This window comes from Gallus gallus, chromosome 14 (assembly GCF_016699485.2).
Source record: "Gallus gallus isolate bGalGal1 chromosome 14, bGalGal1.mat.broiler.GRCg7b, whole genome shotgun sequence".
NCBI classification, from domain to species: Eukaryota; Metazoa; Chordata; class Aves; order Galliformes; family Phasianidae; genus Gallus; species Gallus gallus.
Window position 1 is genome coordinate 8,362,475 of NC_052545.1, and position 17,893 is coordinate 8,380,367.

The 17,893-nt window shown below is 35.9% G+C and overlaps 1 protein-coding gene across 2 annotated transcripts in view; it reads right to left on the reverse strand.

The window, feature by feature from the left end:
- The window catches only part of SMG1 (SMG1, nonsense mediated mRNA decay associated PI3K related kinase), a 60,353-nt gene that overhangs the window by 21,404 nt on the left and 21,056 nt on the right, over window positions 1-17,893 (reverse strand). For both annotated transcript variants that reach the window (XM_015294535.4, XM_414907.8), the window contains 27 exons: window positions 17,644-17,817; window positions 16,386-16,610; window positions 15,659-15,760; window positions 14,994-15,263; window positions 14,448-14,578; window positions 13,899-14,060; window positions 13,314-13,432; window positions 12,487-12,574; window positions 12,299-12,400; window positions 11,769-11,909; window positions 11,260-11,459; window positions 10,793-10,989; window positions 9,890-10,057; window positions 8,943-9,097; window positions 8,333-8,478; window positions 7,509-7,710; window positions 6,504-6,613; window positions 5,997-6,144; window positions 5,508-5,667; window positions 4,547-4,667; window positions 3,807-4,055; window positions 3,277-3,561; window positions 2,265-2,409; window positions 1,884-2,022; window positions 1,432-1,662; window positions 1,157-1,334; window positions 165-326 (listed from right to left, as the gene is read on the reverse strand). In XM_015294535.4, the coding sequence (XP_015150021.1) occupies window positions 165-326; window positions 1,157-1,334; window positions 1,432-1,662; window positions 1,884-2,022; window positions 2,265-2,409; window positions 3,277-3,561; window positions 3,807-4,055; window positions 4,547-4,667; window positions 5,508-5,667; window positions 5,997-6,144; window positions 6,504-6,613; window positions 7,509-7,710; window positions 8,333-8,478; window positions 8,943-9,097; window positions 9,890-10,057; window positions 10,793-10,989; window positions 11,260-11,459; window positions 11,769-11,909; window positions 12,299-12,400; window positions 12,487-12,574; window positions 13,314-13,432; window positions 13,899-14,060; window positions 14,448-14,578; window positions 14,994-15,263; window positions 15,659-15,760; window positions 16,386-16,610; window positions 17,644-17,817 (4,510 nt within the window). The remainder of the gene's footprint in view (window positions 1-164; window positions 327-1,156; window positions 1,335-1,431; window positions 1,663-1,883; window positions 2,023-2,264; window positions 2,410-3,276; window positions 3,562-3,806; window positions 4,056-4,546; window positions 4,668-5,507; window positions 5,668-5,996; window positions 6,145-6,503; window positions 6,614-7,508; window positions 7,711-8,332; window positions 8,479-8,942; window positions 9,098-9,889; window positions 10,058-10,792; window positions 10,990-11,259; window positions 11,460-11,768; window positions 11,910-12,298; window positions 12,401-12,486; window positions 12,575-13,313; window positions 13,433-13,898; window positions 14,061-14,447; window positions 14,579-14,993; window positions 15,264-15,658; window positions 15,761-16,385; window positions 16,611-17,643; window positions 17,818-17,893) is intronic.

The following is a 17,893-nucleotide window of genomic DNA, read 5'->3' on the forward strand; positions in this document are numbered from 1 at the left end:
CTGATGTGCCAAACTGGTAAATCAAAGTACAAAGTATCCATGAGGTCCCAAAAGCCCTTCATACAGAATGTTACAGTTACTAAAGAAAAATTGATATCACTTTACCCAGTATATAAAATTTGTATGCTAAGTGTATTTGAACATTTGATATTCTGCCTTCATACCTGAGGTTTGGGATTCACTGCTGAGTGAAATAGTACCCACTATTGCAGGATACAGTATGAGATGAGGAGAATCTTGAGCCACTCGACACAGTAAGTTGCAAATACTCTGACGAACATACACTTCTGGATGATTGAGGCGAGAGAAGAGCTGAGGAATAATACCTATACAAACAGGACAAGAGGATATGCTATATCCTTCCTGTACACTTTAAACAATGCACATTTTTAAAGCATGCCACTTATGCAGTAGGAGAACGTAAATAATCCTGAGGTCCCTTCCAATTCTATAATTCAGTGAAAAGTCTAGGCTCCCAACAAAAACATCCTCTTCTTTTAAATAATTGCCTTTTAGGGCATGAGCAATTAAGTTGCTTATTTAGTCATACAATTCAAATGCAGATCACATCAGATGACATTGCTCAGCCAAGCACTAGAAAATAAATTTCACTGTTACATCATTTAAAAAAAAAATAGGAGAGATGCAATAGTAGTTCCTGAAGTCAGTATAGCTGAACATCTCAAATGATGAAAGTTTGGCAGCAGTTGGCTTCCTCCTCCTCTGCTGCCTTCCATACCAACTCGGTACCTTTCCTGGGGAATGTCCCCGATAAAACTGAACCAGTAGTCTGCTGACAGACAACTGCTACTGCTTCAGCCACATACATTTCTCTGAAGCATATTTCAAACTGTAGCTAGAGGGAATACACACATACACACACATTCTTTTAAGAGGATAAAATAATGTAACTCTCCACAAACCACGTTTTCTTTCTTCTTTCAGAATCTCAATACGGGAGAATCTGTACTCCAAAATCAGAATGCATATCAGAAAGTAGAACAACTTTAATGAAATTATTTAGTGGAGAACTTGCCTTCCTTCCACTGTGGTTTTTTTGTTCTGTTTTGTTTACAAGAACACAATGAATATCCTTCTGCTTACATTCCGAAGATATGCCAAAATCAATTTTAAGAGCTAGGTAACATATTCCTACCTCTCCAAGGAGCAGTAGGTGTAGTTTCTAGCCCATGCTCTAGATACTGTCTAAGCTCTCCAGCATGTTTAACAAGCAGCCTTAACAGTCTTAGGGTTGCCATCACAATAACATCATCAGTGCTTTGCTCAGAAGTATTTCTTAAATGCAGCCTTGGATCATCCTCATCAAGTGGAACCTTAAAAGAAAGAAATACTCCTCTAAATTAAGCATATAGTTTGTCTCATCATTTAGAAACTTTTATAAATGAACTTTACTCTCAGCACAACACTAACCTGACCAGCATTGAGTTTGAGGAAAGTGAAATATGCACTGCAGGAGAGTTTATAGAGACTGAAGATTCTGTCTACAACTTTCCGCCATACTTTAATTAAACCTTCTGTTGCATTTTCATCAAGATCTGAAAGCCAGGGACAAGTTGTTAATAACTGACGCCATATAACATCCACCATATCATCTTCTTCATTGTCTTCATTTTCAGTGATTTGCAGAGTCATATCTTCATCCTAAGTACAAATAAAGAGATAACGGATTTGACCAAGTCTCCAACTGCACTGTGTGACTGTACTACCACAGTACCACCTAACTAACAGCTGGTTTCTTAAGAGAACTTGTATATTGTTTGAATTTTAACTACAAAACACACAGGTTAACATGAATCACAACTAGGGGAAAGAAAATAAATCAGAAAACTGAGTATATTTTAAGCAGGAAAATTCCCACTTACTTGAATCCCAGCTGGACGACACACTGCTTGCCCAAGGATCCCATAAATCTTCTCTTTGTCTTCCTCTGTAACATTGTCTGGAAGCAAGCTCTGAACCTCAGATTTCTCTCGGGGCAGCAGACGAACACCTTCTCCCTGACTGTAACATTTAATAAGTTACATTCTTATTTGAGGAGCCCATTAACATTATGTATATAGAGCCTGAAAGATAAATCTTCATCCTTGATCACATACAGAAACTCACTTTTTACAACAGCCATAGTTCCCTGCTCGCATCTGACTTTTGACCATAAAGAAGAACTATGAGCAATAATACAATGCTAGAGCTCATCTTAAAAAAATCATGCTGTAATCATGCTTTAAACATTAGGATGAATTTACCTGGCATTATCAACTACTTTCCGGCCCCATCTATAAGCCCAACTAGCCAGGGCTGCCCAAGACTTGGCCACTTCAGGTGCCTGTACTGAAGACAAGTGATACAGCTGTCCCAAGATAAAGTCAGGTTCTCCAACTCCAATATTTACTGTAACAGAAGAAATGGAGCAACATACATTACAGTGTAATACATACTTCTGACTTCCTCAACATATAAAGTAACAGCAAATTATTTCAAGTACATAATCCTTTTTGGTTAAGTTGTTACCCACATGTAAAATTTTCAAGAGCAATTCTTTTTCAGCTCTGACACTGACTGCAGAACAGCTTTCCATTTGCTAACAACCACTGCCTGTACTCTACAACTGCTTTCTCTGTCACAGAAGGATGAAACTGAAGCAAGAGGCTCATTATCTCCAAAAACAGGAAAATACCATGCTTCAGAAAGCAGACTTCTATGAAGTAACCAAGCTACAGAAGTGTATTTCGATTATTTCTCTTCTTCAAAGTTAAAATAAATAAATAAAAGCCCTTAACATCCAATAACAGTTCTATCATTTCTGATGATTTGAACATTTAAACATGGAATTATCTTGACATTTGAAGAAAGGTCTGCAGAAAATTGAGTGTATTTAGTGGCAACAACAAAATGTTCAAATTAAACAAAAAAAGAGCCTGTTCACTTTAAAAAAATTCAAGAGCTGAAAGCAGACAGAGGCATGACAAGAATCTATATCCTCTTTATATCAAATAAATACATTACAGTTTCATGTTCAGGCAAGAAAAAGTGACAAAAATATCAGGAAAGAAACATGAAATGTGAAATATCAAGGGTTGTTTTTTTTGTTGTTGTTTTGTTTTTAATTGTGCATACTTACCTGTTATACAAAAAGACACTGCTTATACTTGTATATACATAAAGTGATGGACTATTTGTTCTTTATAACTAACACTATCCCTCAGTGTAATCACGAGTAATTTAACAAAATACAACTAAGGAGGAAAACAACTCTACCTGTAGATTCACTTTCAATCCTGGGATATTCCTCTTCTAACGTATTAACAGCTGGGAGATCAATCAAAGTATATATGTTCTTAGACAAGGTAGACAGACCAGAGTGATTCTGCTGTTGACGAGCTCTATATACTTGTTTTAACTGTCCTGAAATCTCTTTCCATTCTGCTTGAATCCATTTAGCCAGCGTAAGAATAGATTTAGCAACTGCATATTCAGCCTTGGCAGATTTGCAAAATGATATAGCACAAGAACTCAGCATTTCCATGGCATGTGTTGACTGACCTGCACATCATGAAAAACATATTCAGCAGTGTTAACTTCATTCAAAATACTTTGAAAATGCTGAATTTTCAGTTACAGCTCATAATGATGTATCATACAAAGAAAACTCAGATTGAGACAACAATTAATAGGATGAAAGCAATTCCTAATGATGTTGTCCTATTAAGAGTTACTCAAGGTCAGAGGATTTAGCCTAGTCATGAAAACAAGCTCAAGTATCTACAATATCATTAGTAGAAACTCACCTGCTGTGTATAACAGCTTTGTTTTCTCAATATCAAGTTCAGGACCCCACTTTTCATCAATCTGACCTGGTGCAGACAGTTTCTTAAAGTGCTGGACTAAGTCCTGTGCAGTGGTGGTTTTTCCTAGCTGAACTTCACTGCACTGGGCAAGCAACCGTGTAGCCAGGGCAATATTTCCTCGCTTCCGTGCAAATTTTGCTGCTGTTAAGCCCAGCTCCATTAGATGACTCTTAATTGGGACTGTTGGTTCTGAAGAAGAAAGTAAGACATACTAAGCAAAGTTAGTTAAAAAAAAATCAGTAATTTTATCTGGGGTATAATTTCTCTCCAGTACAGGAGTATTTCGTATACTGCCATCAGTAAATAACTTGGTCAACCCTTCTGTATTTCCTAAAACATTTCAGTGACTTAATTATTTTTAATCTAGAGATGCACTTTCATGGTTTTCATGACCATTTTTAAGTACTGAAGCATTCAAAAGTGAAATACTTAAAGTACAGTGAGATAAGCAAGTGAAGTGCAATTAGAAGAGTGAATCCAGAACTCTCCTTTTTCTTAAAAACAGTCTGCATTACAGTAGTAACTGAGACACCTAGATAAGGGAAGACATCTAAATAAGAAAACCTTGTATTACTAAGGTTAGTTTTTAAGTTCAAGATGCAGCTCCTGCTTTTAATGGAAAGTTGAAGTTTAAATTCCATATTTAACAATTTTTAACACTAAAATAAGAGCTTATATACCTTTAAGCTTTCCCATCAGTTGATTCTGATACACCGTGTATCTCAGTGCATGCATCCACGGCCTCACATCATGCTGTTTACATGACCTCAGAGCATCATTGAAGAGAGGTATAAGACAGTCCTGAAAGAGGCATGAAGGTTGTACAGCTGTCAGAGAGCTTAATAAATAAGTATTTTCGTTTATTAAAAGCAAAGACTACTTTAGTGCACAGCAAGCATTCTTATCAGGATTAGTAGTCAAACTGTATGACTAACTAGTAAAAAGCAAATATGTATTACGTAGACCTATGAAGACATGCTTGATTTTGAGAGGACAACCATAAGAACAAGCTCACTTACAAGCACAATCATTCCTAGTCACATTGTTCAGAAAACAGGTCATCTGTGCTCACTGAAGTTAGATATTGTTTTTAATTGACCAAGTAATTGTTGTTGTGGTTTTTTTTTTTAAATACTTGAAGGTTACTTTCATGATGTTATTGCAGCTTTATTTTAAGTTGCTTTTCAAAGAAACGTTGAAAGAAATGGTGCAATTATAGCTATAGAAATCCATCCGAAGTGTAAATTTAAAATAAAACAAATGGGTCAAAGAACTTTAGAAAACTAAAAGGGTCTTTATACAGTGTCAAAGAAAACAGTCACAAACTTCCAGGGAGATTTAGATCAGATACCAGGAAGAGTTTGTTCTTGGAGGGGATGGTCAAGCACTGGGCTGTGCTGCCAAGGAAGCAGTGGAGCTCCCATCCCTAGAGGCAGCTCAGATGTGTTGATGTGGCATTAACTGACACAGTTTAGTGATGGGACTCAGTAATTCTGACTGACATTTGGACTTGGTTATCTTGAAGGTTGTCTCCAACCTCAACGATTCTTTAGTTCTACATTCTACCTTCAATACTTTATGACACAGCTATAGAATTAGAAAACTATTAATCAAATTTACATTTTAAACATGCAGCCATACCTCTGATGTCAGCCTGTTGGATACGGTGTTTTCTAAAGCAGAAGAACAATACAACTGAAGAGTGCTCAACACTGGTAAAGACTGAGACACGGTGAGCGTGGAAAGTCTTAAAGGCCCAATAGCTATTCGTGATGTTTGCTTTAAGTATTTTATAACATTTCTGAAATAAAAGTTATTTTTGTTAGCTGGACTATTTATGAGAAAATAGTATCAAGAATACTGAACAAAAAATCAACATCTGCATATGGATGATCAAGAAATCATTCAAAAATCATACACAAGTCACATTTTGACTCAACTAACAGTCTTTTCAGTTAAATATCAATTCATGTCCCCCAAGTAAATTTATACCTCGTAACAGACTAAGCTAGGAGTCAACAGTACTATAAATGCTGACGCACAGATTATGCGGTTCACAAAGTTTCATCTGAAAAATGAGAACAGCTTGTCACAGTACGTTACACTCATTCATAGCATGCTGTAACTTACTCAGATATTGACTGCCACTTTTGCTCCTGCTCCATGTGGTTTACAGCTGTTGCCAGACACACCGAACTTCTCAGAAGTTGTACTTCAACTGCTTTTTGAAGTTCTCTCGGGTCAGGACTTAGCATATTAGGAAGGAGCTTCTTCATGTCTACAAAGAGATTAAAACACTGCAACTAAGCAGAACTTCCAAATATCACACGTTAAGAATGAATTTTTGAAAGCAATGATTTAAGGGAAAAAATTCACTTTTATACGTGTATCCACTCATATTAACATTAACAAATTACTCACAACACACTAACTCCAGAAAAGACGCATTTTAAATATTACAAGTTATTTTTTCAAATTATCATTGCAAATCATTTTGAAGCTTAATTCATAAAGGTTACATGTCAGTCCACCAAACATGGCAAAATGCATTCAGAAGTTACAGTTTGTCGCACAGATATATGTAGAAATATCTACTTGTAATTCAACTAATGTCACTCTTTATTTGCAGTAACATACCTATTTTTTCTTTGGATCCCCCTGCAAGTAGGTTGATATTTTCTCCTGGTAATAATTCCAGTTGTTCAGTGCATTCAGTAAGTTCACCAGACTCAAAGCTGCTCAGGGATCTGCAATTCAATTTGTACAGGTTTATTTTTCAAATTTCCTGCTTCATTTCAGAAGCAAAATATCTCTTATTCAAACAGAAAAAAAAAAAGGAAGAATGGTATCAAAACCCCCAGGGTTTAATAAGGTATTTATAAGTGAGAAAAAAAATACATTATTTCTAGCTGCAAAGTTTCTGTATTAACACACCATAAATAATACTTTCCTAACCATTCCTTCCTGACCATGGAAAGTCTGACTACACAAGAATTTAAAAACAAACTTTTTTTTTCCTTCATGCATAGAAAGTAAGCTTTGGGATGGAGCTTCATTTAAGTCAAGTAATTTCAGGATTTTGCTAAGCTTAACTGCAATAGAACAGGTATGGAAAGCAATCAAGCTGTCCAATTAAATGAAAGGACCTTTAAACCTTGAAGGCCTATTTCAACATCACCAATATTTTCCAGGCACCAGACAATCAAGGGTTAAGAAACACAACAGCTGGAATTCAAAGCTATTAAAAACAAACATTTATGCCACTAAATCCACCTCATTAAAATATTAATGTACTTTTTACATTAATCAGACTATCTTTCAAAAACTGTATCACAACAGGCATGTTAAGAAGTTGACTGCGAGAAAGGATTCACCTTCTACTAGCAGAACCAGATTAAGTTTGCTAGCTTCTGCTTTCAATTAAAAGACTCTCCTTGAACACTTAAACCTTGACAGCCAGAAAGCCACAGCAACTACCCACAAAGTTAATTATGATATTTACAGGCCATGCGGATAAGTATGTTTTCCTCCCCTAAGGAAGAAACTTCCTTATCACACCTTTATTTCAATGACATTATTACTAAAATCCAAGAGAACTTCAATAATGTAAGACACTGTTGAATAAACGAATGAAATTCTTACTTGATGTAGTTAAAATCTGCTTTCAGATTGATTGAGGTATTACTCGTGCTTTTCTTCAAGTCATGGACCATATTTTGCCATTCCTGAACAGCAGACCAATCAGCAATTGAAATGTAACATTCACATGCCTTGTTACCCAAGTAATTTATAACTTCAGGTGAACAGTCACTTGGCTTAGTCAGAACAGTTTTTCTAGTTTCTCCTGTGAAACAACAACAAAAACAGTGTGTACATCTAGATATATTTATGTGCTTTAAAATATTAACTATATTGCTCAAATGTAATGCTCACATCTTTACTCAAATGTCATTCTTTTTAACTGTTACATAATCGTTAAGGAAGTACAGTGTGGAGGAAGAATGCTTGGTTTGTTTTCTTATGAATAAATAGGATCTTTTCAAGGGGGGTTTTGGAAAACTTCAGTCCACGTCTCTAAAGTAGTTTTAAAATAGGAAAACGAAAAGACTGAATTAGGAACAAAGAATCTCTTCTCAAAGATGAAACAGAATACTGAAACAAAGTCTCAGCTTAGAAAACCTTTAATAAACAGCTACAAGTACTGTATCATCATAACAGTAATGTTATGATCTAAATAATTTAGAATTAACCTACTAAAACACAGATTTTACCTATTAATCTCATTCAGCTAGACATTAATATTGCAAATTCTCATATACATATGTGATAATAATTTCAATGGCATTAAGTGATTAAATTTAACTGCAGGCAGAAATAGATCAAAAGTAAGAATCAAATGCGGTAATTACCAATGAATGTTCTCATTTTATACACATATTTTCCAGAAGAAACCAACAAATACTGACCGTTCAAGGAGTGCTTTGGGCTGGCGTTATTCACACTGTTGGAATTGGCCAACTTCAGAACAGTTTTGTCAAATCCCGATATACAGCAATCTACTCCTGTCATGGCACACAGGTGCTCCTGGTACTCCGCAGTTGCTTTTTCAAACCTTAAACAGTTTAATATTTTTGTCAGCATTTTACAGAATCAGTTTTCTTTTGGGTAAAGTGGCGTACTTGCAGCATTTCTTTACAACAACCCAAGTATGTATTGCTTAAAGGAGACAGCATCACCACAATTCAGGCACAAAAACTAAACCTGCGAAGCATCTCCCTTGGATTACTTCTCTTGGCAAACCATGACCAATACTCAGATCTTGCCATTGGCCAGAACATTAAAGGCATTTGTAGCAATAATATTTTGCATCAGAAAAGGAAATAGAAAACTGAAACAGTACTGCTAAGTGGAAGAAACTAAGAAAAAATGAACCTTTGAACACCATTTATACTAAAATCCTGGTAACGTAGATAAACTAAATATCTAAAAATACTTGATGCATTAAATAGTAGAAATACGCATAGGAAGAAACAAAGTCCAAATTTGTAACATTCAGTTATCTGAAAAAAAACTTACCGCCCTTCTGCCTGTTGAGCTACAGAGTTGATCCAGGTAAGACTCTTCCCGACTACAGCAGAAGACCAGACAGCAATACCCTGAATAGCTTCAGGGCAGTGAAGTTCACATAATGCTTCCACCAGCATCATAATTGTCACTTCCAATTCATTTCCCTAAAACCAAACCAAAACCTTTATTTAAGGAATCTCAAATGAAGTAAGAGTTACATGCATTGTTAAATGCTTGAATAGAGTAAAGCAGTACTTCATTACATGTCTACACAAGCATAGGACTCTGTCCATCTCTCCATTAACACTGCTTTTGGAAATGCAGCAGTACTCAGGAAAGCATTCATGCCACACGTTCCCAGTTTGAATGTTAATAGCTTGTAATCACTATATACAGTGGTCTACAGCTACATAAAAATAAACCTAAGAAATCTTAGAGAAGCAGGAGTAAGAAACACCTAGCAAATCTCTTTAGTTAAAACATTTCAGCAGACCAAGTTACTGATGTTTTTAAGCAATCACTTGATCCCCTCATCCCAACCCAGTTACTTCATGCAGGAAAAAGTCCCTCACAATACACCCCTCCTGCTCACACTGACAAGTCAGACACTGCCACAAACCTCAGACTAATACAACAGAGCAACAAATCTCTTGAGGTTTAAGCAATGCCTCCTGCTTAAACAAAAACTGCTCAATTCAAACTATGAATGAATCACTTATGTACGGTATTTGACCAAATGTGCAGAGTACACTGTAAACTCCAATCCACATCATCACCCAACCACAAAAATCTGTCAGTAGAGAAGTATAAACCTCAAGAGTTGCTTTTCATGTAAAAACAGAACAACTACTCTTATAAAACACTTACTTTTAATAACCACTGATCACATTAGCTTAGATTTTAAGACACAGTGGGGATATTTTTATGACAGTCAACAGAATTTTAAAAGAGAATACCTGAGATAAACTGTTATTAGTTTTCATTTCTGTGAGTAAGTCAAAACCATGTCTGACTGTCACAGCAGGCTGGCCGGCCAGCAGTCCAACTCTCATGATGGAAAGTCTAATCCGCGTCAGCCAATCTTGGCACGTCTGGCGATTAGTATAAAAGAATGTCCTGATAACCTTGTAAGACAGAAAAAGATAACAGTTTTACAATCCCTGCCTTCTATACAAATCAAAATGATTGCATTCAGTGCTTAATATGAGAAAGTATCACAGTCGTGACAGGTTTCTCCTCTGAGGCTGAATTTTCAACTGAGAGGTAAAGAAACACGTTAAAAGCTGCATTTTGAATGTTCTGAATACAAGCACCCAGAAATCATGTACAGCATGCAACTGACCTGGCACACTAGTAAGTGGAAAGTGTTAATTCACTTCAAGATTAAATTACATATTATTGTAACATCAACGTCTGGTGATTAACTTATTTCAACAATGAAGGATATTTTGCAGCTGACGCTACAGAAAACTGCATCTCAAATATTTCATTCTTCAATAAGCAATCTCAGGCCTCAGGTAATCGTTATAGCAGAGGACTGCTGACAACATATAAACAAACAACAGCTACAAAAATCTGGTACTCAGATTTGCTTACTATTGTGCCACTATGCAGGCTGATATTCCAGAAGTAAGCTCCTCACCACCCCCACCTCTTCTAGGAAAGAAACTACATCATAGACAAATCAACATTCTCAAACTTTGCTTTAGAAGCTACTCTTTTCACGTTTCATTAGAGTACATGCTTAAATGCTGTAGAATCCAAAAGGTTACAGAGTTAAGATCCACACAATCCTAAAAATGCTATTCTCATGACAAGAGATGGTTTCTGGTAACATCAGTACTGTAAGATACACAAACCTTGGGTGGAGAGGTAAGGGCATTGGCACATCCTTCATAAGCATTGTACATCAGTTTTTCCAAGTTCTCCAGATACTGTAGAAGGAGAACAAGCCTAAGTTGATTGCTGCTGTGTCCCTCATCATTGTCTGCAGTAGTCCACTGGCTAACATCTTGATCAGGGTTTAGCGTATGCGCTGCAAGACTCCTAATAATACCTATATATGCCACCAAAACATGGAAGAAAAGAAACATTCACCAGATAATGCTTCAAATCAACGTCAAGAGACAGCAATGCTAAAGTAAAATCTCTCAAAAATCATAATCATGCAACTGCTATTCTGCTTTTCTGGGCACTTCAGACCAGGATGTGTTAAAATCTATTATCACTGAAAAATAAAGCCATTATGTTTCTTGCCTGGGACGTGAAATTCTTAGCCACACAAACTTATAAAAAAGATCCCATAAAAAAAGAATCTTTACATTACCTTCAATTGTTTGAAATGTATCTTGGGCTCTACCCAGAGGAGTTCTCAGCTTAGAAAGAACAGTAAACTGAGCTGCTTCCCAAACAGCCCATTGCCAGAGAACAGCATCAGTCTTCAACAGATTACGAGGGATGGTTGGTTGATCTCGTTTATCCAGCCTTTGACAGCTATAGAATAACCTTTCCAACCAATTATCTTTCCTGAAAGAAAACATCAGTACGTAAACACAAGTTCATACAGCAACAAGATCATACTGTACACAAGATTATAATGTACACAGTTTCTTATTGTTCTCAATCAAATCTATCATGAGATTTTCAACGGCTATGCACATAATGTAAATATGTGTATTTGAGGATATTTATAAATACTTGAAAGGAATGATAAAAAAATGACTGAAGGTAAAACAATGTAAGAAAATAGTTACAAATGTTCAATTAGACAGAGTCTGAAATTCTTCACTATTAATTTAAAAGCAATTAATTTCAGTTTTAAAAAGAAGTTCTTACCCAGTTCGATGAGTGCTTCCATACAAAATAAAACTAATGACATCAGAGAAATCCTGTGGGTGGAATGTATTACTTGGAGCTTTGCTCATATGACTTCTTATAGCCAAAGAAATTTCTTGTATTTCTGTGTGGTTACGGTTGCTGCAGGAACAGTGGGAAAAACAAGCCATGTAATTGAATAAATCAGAAAAAAGTTATGGAAAAGATATATATATACACACACATACAATGAGTGGAAATTAGCATACTCTTTGGAGATAAGACAACACGCTTTAACGGTTTAATTCTTTATGATAAGAGTAGGACAAAATATTGCTGAAGCTCTGGATAACATGGACCTTAGAAGTAGCCATAATTTGTTTCAAGAAGTGCTGCACAGTTTATCAAGTTTGTTCATACTTTTAGTAGTTTACTATGCAGTGACAGAAAAATGTGGTAACATCCATTCAGCATAATTTTCCATTCTGCAGAAAGAAAATATTCTGAGAAAGAAAACCGTACTCTGTATGGAGTTAATGTGAAGAACTTACCTCAACACCACATCTAAGGGAATTGACTTCAGAAGTTTTCCGAAAGTCTGCCTTACACGAGCACCGCTATGAACTAGTTGAACACGACACACATCAACACATCTGCAACAAGAAGTGGGTGGAAAAAAGGTCTTCACATTTTCAGGAACAGCATAATTCAAATAACATATATAATGCTGTGCAAGTACCTCTGTAAAAGGTCATCTGGTAGGGAGGAGGACAGGGCATGGAGGCTGCTACACGCTTGAAGACAAATATTCACATCTTCCAGGAGGGCTGAATTAAGGAATTAAAAGTAAAAAAGTTACTGTTACTAGAAACAGATAACTTACACACTGCTCTGGCTGCTGCAGACCATCTACATGTTCTTTTACAGAACAGTTGTTATACAATACAGAGGTTTATGCCTTGTTTCTGTTTTTATTTAGTTGGGTAGTTTTACTGTGCCAGATAAATACTTTGTAATAGGAAGTCACTTGCCTTGTGTGTCACTTGTGTGGCCTTTTCTGACCACTGATCAGCTAATTATGTTATGGCCTCCATTCATTGGCATCATATATTATTTATTTCCAGTGAGAAGAAATTCAAGTTAGCAACTCCTGATCTTGAAAACTTAGTGCTCTTGCTAGTATTATGCTACCATATCTAAATTTCCAGATTATTCTGAAGTCCAGAACAATATATCATGTTATGGAATTGTTCTGCTGCTTTTTAATCAAATAATACACAATCATACTTGTAGAATTTAGGACATTGCTGCTGTTTTATGTAGATTACCACCACATCCATGAAGTATTACTTTAAGAAAATAACTGCTTGCTTAAGTCATGACAAGGGATGTGTTTGAGGAAAAAAAGGACAGAAGTACTGCAAGTTTTCAAGTAATAACAGCCAGAAGCACTTCTAAAAGTAGAACAATCACAATTGCAGCTAACCATAATATGTAAAAAGAACTTTTATATGTAATCATGGCATATAAAAGACAGTCAATGAATAAAAGCTTGTGGTATCTTACTGTTTGCTAGAAGTCCTTTGCAAAACTTATGGAAAGATGGGAGAGAAAATAAGGGTGCATATGTCTCTGATTTCTTCATCAGAACAGCCACTTCCAAAGCCCACGTCATAAGCAGTTTCCTTCAAGAAACAAAACCAAAACTATTAGTTGCTCCATACAGTCACAAAAATACCTTTCAATACAACTTAAATTACTTCATGTTACATATCAACATTATACCACAGTTCTCTTTTATTTAAGAGGTTTTGTAACATTCAACTCAGCCTTAGATTTCACATCATCTTAGTAACACAGCACGCAGCTCTTCTAGTAGGGTATTTCCAATTAGGAAAATCCTTTTTTCAGTGGTTTGGCAGCTCTGATTTTAATGTATAGGTCTTACGATGGTTTCAATTTAATTTGCATGCATAAAAGTGAGCAGCTACTTTCCCCACATACACTCCACTATTCTTGCTTCATAAAAACCAAACATTTCACTGGTTAAAGTTACCCTATGTTTTTCTGATGAAAATAAATCCCATTTTCCAAATTAAGTCATTCTACTGGGAGAAGGCATTTCCTGGTTAACAAGAAAATGACAGTTACCTGGTATCTTGAGTAAGGTTATCCTTCTTCAACAGTAGCCCCAAAAGGTTCAGTATGATTGAGAAATGTTTTTTTGTTGCTGTGGTTACAGTACTAATAACTGCACCATCGAACAGGGAAGGAGAGGAAGAACTGAGGCTACTGGATATAAAATGGTCATGTCTGAAAGGCAAGGCAAGAAAATTTTGAAAAGACACTTTCTTACAGTATAGAAGAAACAAAAAGAAAGCAGCAGAAGTCAATATGGTTATAATGTCACATGACTACATATAATCTCAAAATCCAAACATTTTCTTCCTGTTCCCTCTACTCAGACTCGAGACTCCTAATCCTCCTCCAAATTAAATGCCAAATTTTAAGCCAGAGCATGCTTGGCTGGCTGCAATGCAGGCTCCCTACAACTTATTAAGTAAAAACTGATCGGAGTGCTTTAGGCAAAACTGTAATTGTCAAACCCTATTAAATACATTCCTCCATCCCACATTTATTCCATTCAAATCAACTCATCCTAGTGCTCTTAAACTGCTGATGAACTATGAGTCTCCATACCTGGAACAATGCGAATACAACGTATAGAGTACTGCATACTGGACAGCAGGAAAATGAACTGCTATGTCACCATGAACAATCATCAGATTTTTACTCAGTAGTGCAAACACAGTTGGCGAAAGGGCCCACATCTATAAAACAAATTGTAACGTAAGCACAGAAACATAATAGGATTCACTTTTAAAATGTAGCCTTCCATACAATTAATTATTGTTTTATTTGTTCACATAGAAAACAGTATTTTACAACTCCATTAATTTCCTGATCTTGATCATAACTAATTTCTTTCCCCTTTTTAAACAATTTGTTAAAAGCAATTTATGCTTATTTAGAATAACCCATAACAACTATTTTCACACAGCTGATAAGCTATCGGGGACACACTGAAGCTGTTTTTATCTGACAATTTTCAAAAAGCAGAATTGTTCTGACAACAATAGCTTCAATCCAGGAATAAACCTGCTAAGACATTCTACCTTAGAAACCACTTTTCATTATGCATGAAGTTATAATTGCACTGACTTTATCTATGTAATTTTTACTCACCCCAATTAATGAGTTCTTAGCATTTCCAATAGTACTTAGGGCACTGAGGTCAAATATAACAACAAACTTTGCATTTTCCACAGTGAATACATGCTTCTTGAAAGAGTCATGCTGGATTTCAGAACAGGCCTCGGGAAGATGTAAACTATAAAGAAGACTGTTTAGAGCACAGGTCATTTCTCCTAGAATCAACCTGTAAGCAGTCTCCAAAACAGGAATGTTCTTCAGGCTCAGTACTGCCTGATACACAGCGTGGGCTGCTGCAACAACCTTGATAGTGTAAAATAAAGAAACAAACCATTAGTGTGTAATCAAAATAAAATTAACTACCACTGCAGAATTAAAAACTGGATAGCTTAGTCTCAATATTCATACCTTCCTATCTTCAGTTTTCTGTAATTAAGCATCACCCACAGTCTGTAGATTGCTTTCTAGACCACTCACACAATGCACACTAAATATGAAAGCCACATTAACTAAGCACTTCATTGTCATACCAGGCAGAGAACTTGCAAACTCTCACTGAGTCTAATCACTAAAACCACAAACTACCTGTATCTGCTTTCTCATAGCTTATTTAATATGAACAGGATTTTATACTCTAATGAATATATTCTACAAGTGTAAGAAGGCTGCAGTAACAGACTTGTAGAGTTACTTCTTACCTCTTTTTCCTTATGATAACGAAGTACAAGCAGTTTAGACTCTGGAATAAATAATTTCTCTACAAATGACGATGGTAGTTTTGTATTTATTTGTTCAACAATCTGGGGATAAAACAAAACAAACATCTTTAACCAATTTCTAAATAAATACCTTTAATCTAATTATATTACAATAAACTATGAATGATTAATCAAAATACCATTCTTCTATCTTGCATACACTGTATTTAAAAGTTTCCCACCAACACAAGTATTTGTCTCCCAAGTTATTTCCCAAATCCATACAAAGAATTAGTTTGGGGCTTAGAATAGCTGAGAGAAAATTGCTCGATCAACCTGCATCCATAGGCGGTTTAAAAACTTGTCGTATAAGAGTTATATTTTGAAGAATTCTGATTTCCCAGGTGATGGCATAAGCAGGTATTCAATAGAAAAACTGAGAATATTAAGCGCTAAAACTCTGGTGATATCAACTGCAGAGACCAACAGTCAAGCAAGACATAAAGAAACCAACAAAATAAAAACAACACTGAGGCTAAAACTAAAACCCAAATGCATAAACAAGCTAGCAACATAGGCTTTTCAGGAATGAATACTAGCAGTAGAATTTCTTGCTTGTGGTCATGAGAAGTAGAGTTTTAAGCATACATCTAACAGATAGAAAAAAGCATTTTTATTTAAAAAAACAGCATTTTCCCATGGGAAAAACAAAACAGCATGTACACACCAGCGTCAACAGATTCAGGACTGAAATGATATAATCAGTGCCACAAGTCTGACAATTTTCCATTTGATCCAATCCGTAGGTGATAACCATGTCACAGTGAATGGTCATGCTTGGATCCAGACTGCCAAGTAAAACACCAACACACTCATTGGCAGCTGTGAGTACTGCTTCTGAAAAGAATACTTGGTTTGCTGCAGTCACACATCTCATTACTCTGTACAGAACCTGGAAAATTAAAAGAAACATCTATATTAATCTATTTCAAAACAAAAAGTAGACAAGAACCACGTTATTTAATTATACTTGTATCCATTTGATGTTCTATCCCTTAACATACTCTGCATCATGGTGTACTCTCTCAGAAGAATATTTTTCTGAATCATATACATCATGGCATTGCACTGCACAGGTATAAGAACAGAAATAAACTCCTGACTGCTCGCTTCTTATCAGCTAAAGGTCTGAATAGACCTGGAAAACCCAAATCCATTATTCAGACATCCATTCTTCTACAACTGATGACAGAGCACCTGCTCTTTCCTAAAAGACAGACTCTCTTTCTTTCTGGAATTTACATCACAAGAACCCGCTGCAGATTAAGACAAGTTACACAATTTTCTTGGCTTCAATTGAGATATCAACACTATTTGAGAAGTTGTTCTGTACCTAACATAACCCTATAGGAGCACAAGTTTCAATTGTGCAGCTCATGCAACAACACAATGTTGATTATGGATATTTTTATCTTGTGTGATCTTTGTTTTAATGTCATTCACACCCACTACTGGTCATGACACAGAAGTACAGCAGCTAGTTCTCATATTGTACCGTACTATAATAACCATGTATAAAGTCCTATATAGAACAACAGGACTTTGCTATCATATTTCACTGAGATGTAATTTCAGCACAAATAATGTAAAAGCTACACTTCATAAATCACACAATTTGAGTTCAGATTTTATAACATCAAGCAATGGTAACAAATGGTAACTGTACAGTAACAAAGACAGCTAACACAGACACGAATCTAACTGCATGAAATCAAGTGCCTACAAGAAACCATTCACTTTTGCTGCATAGGCTTCCAATGCTACTGCCACAATGTACATCAACATTTAATCAAATTATTGCAACATATTTCTTCAAAGGAATACATTTGAGTCAAGCTTTGCAGATCTTTATCAATCAAAAAACTGTCACTATATGGTAATAAATCACATCAGCAAGGAAGAAAAGCAAAAACTTCAATCCTTACATCAGTTACATATGCTTCTGTAATCGGTGGTCCTCTAATTGGGCTGAAGCGCTCCCCAATACTTCTCACCACAGTACTGAAAACTCGAAGAAGCGCAGCCAGTTTAGGTAGTGATACAGAGGGAGGAGGAATATCTTCATCTAGGGACTCCCCAGAAGCCACATGGCTGAGGTCCTGCAGTGCACAGGTTTTTTATGTCAGGACACATTATTAACAGTTAATACATAAAGACCAACATTTGATATTAAAA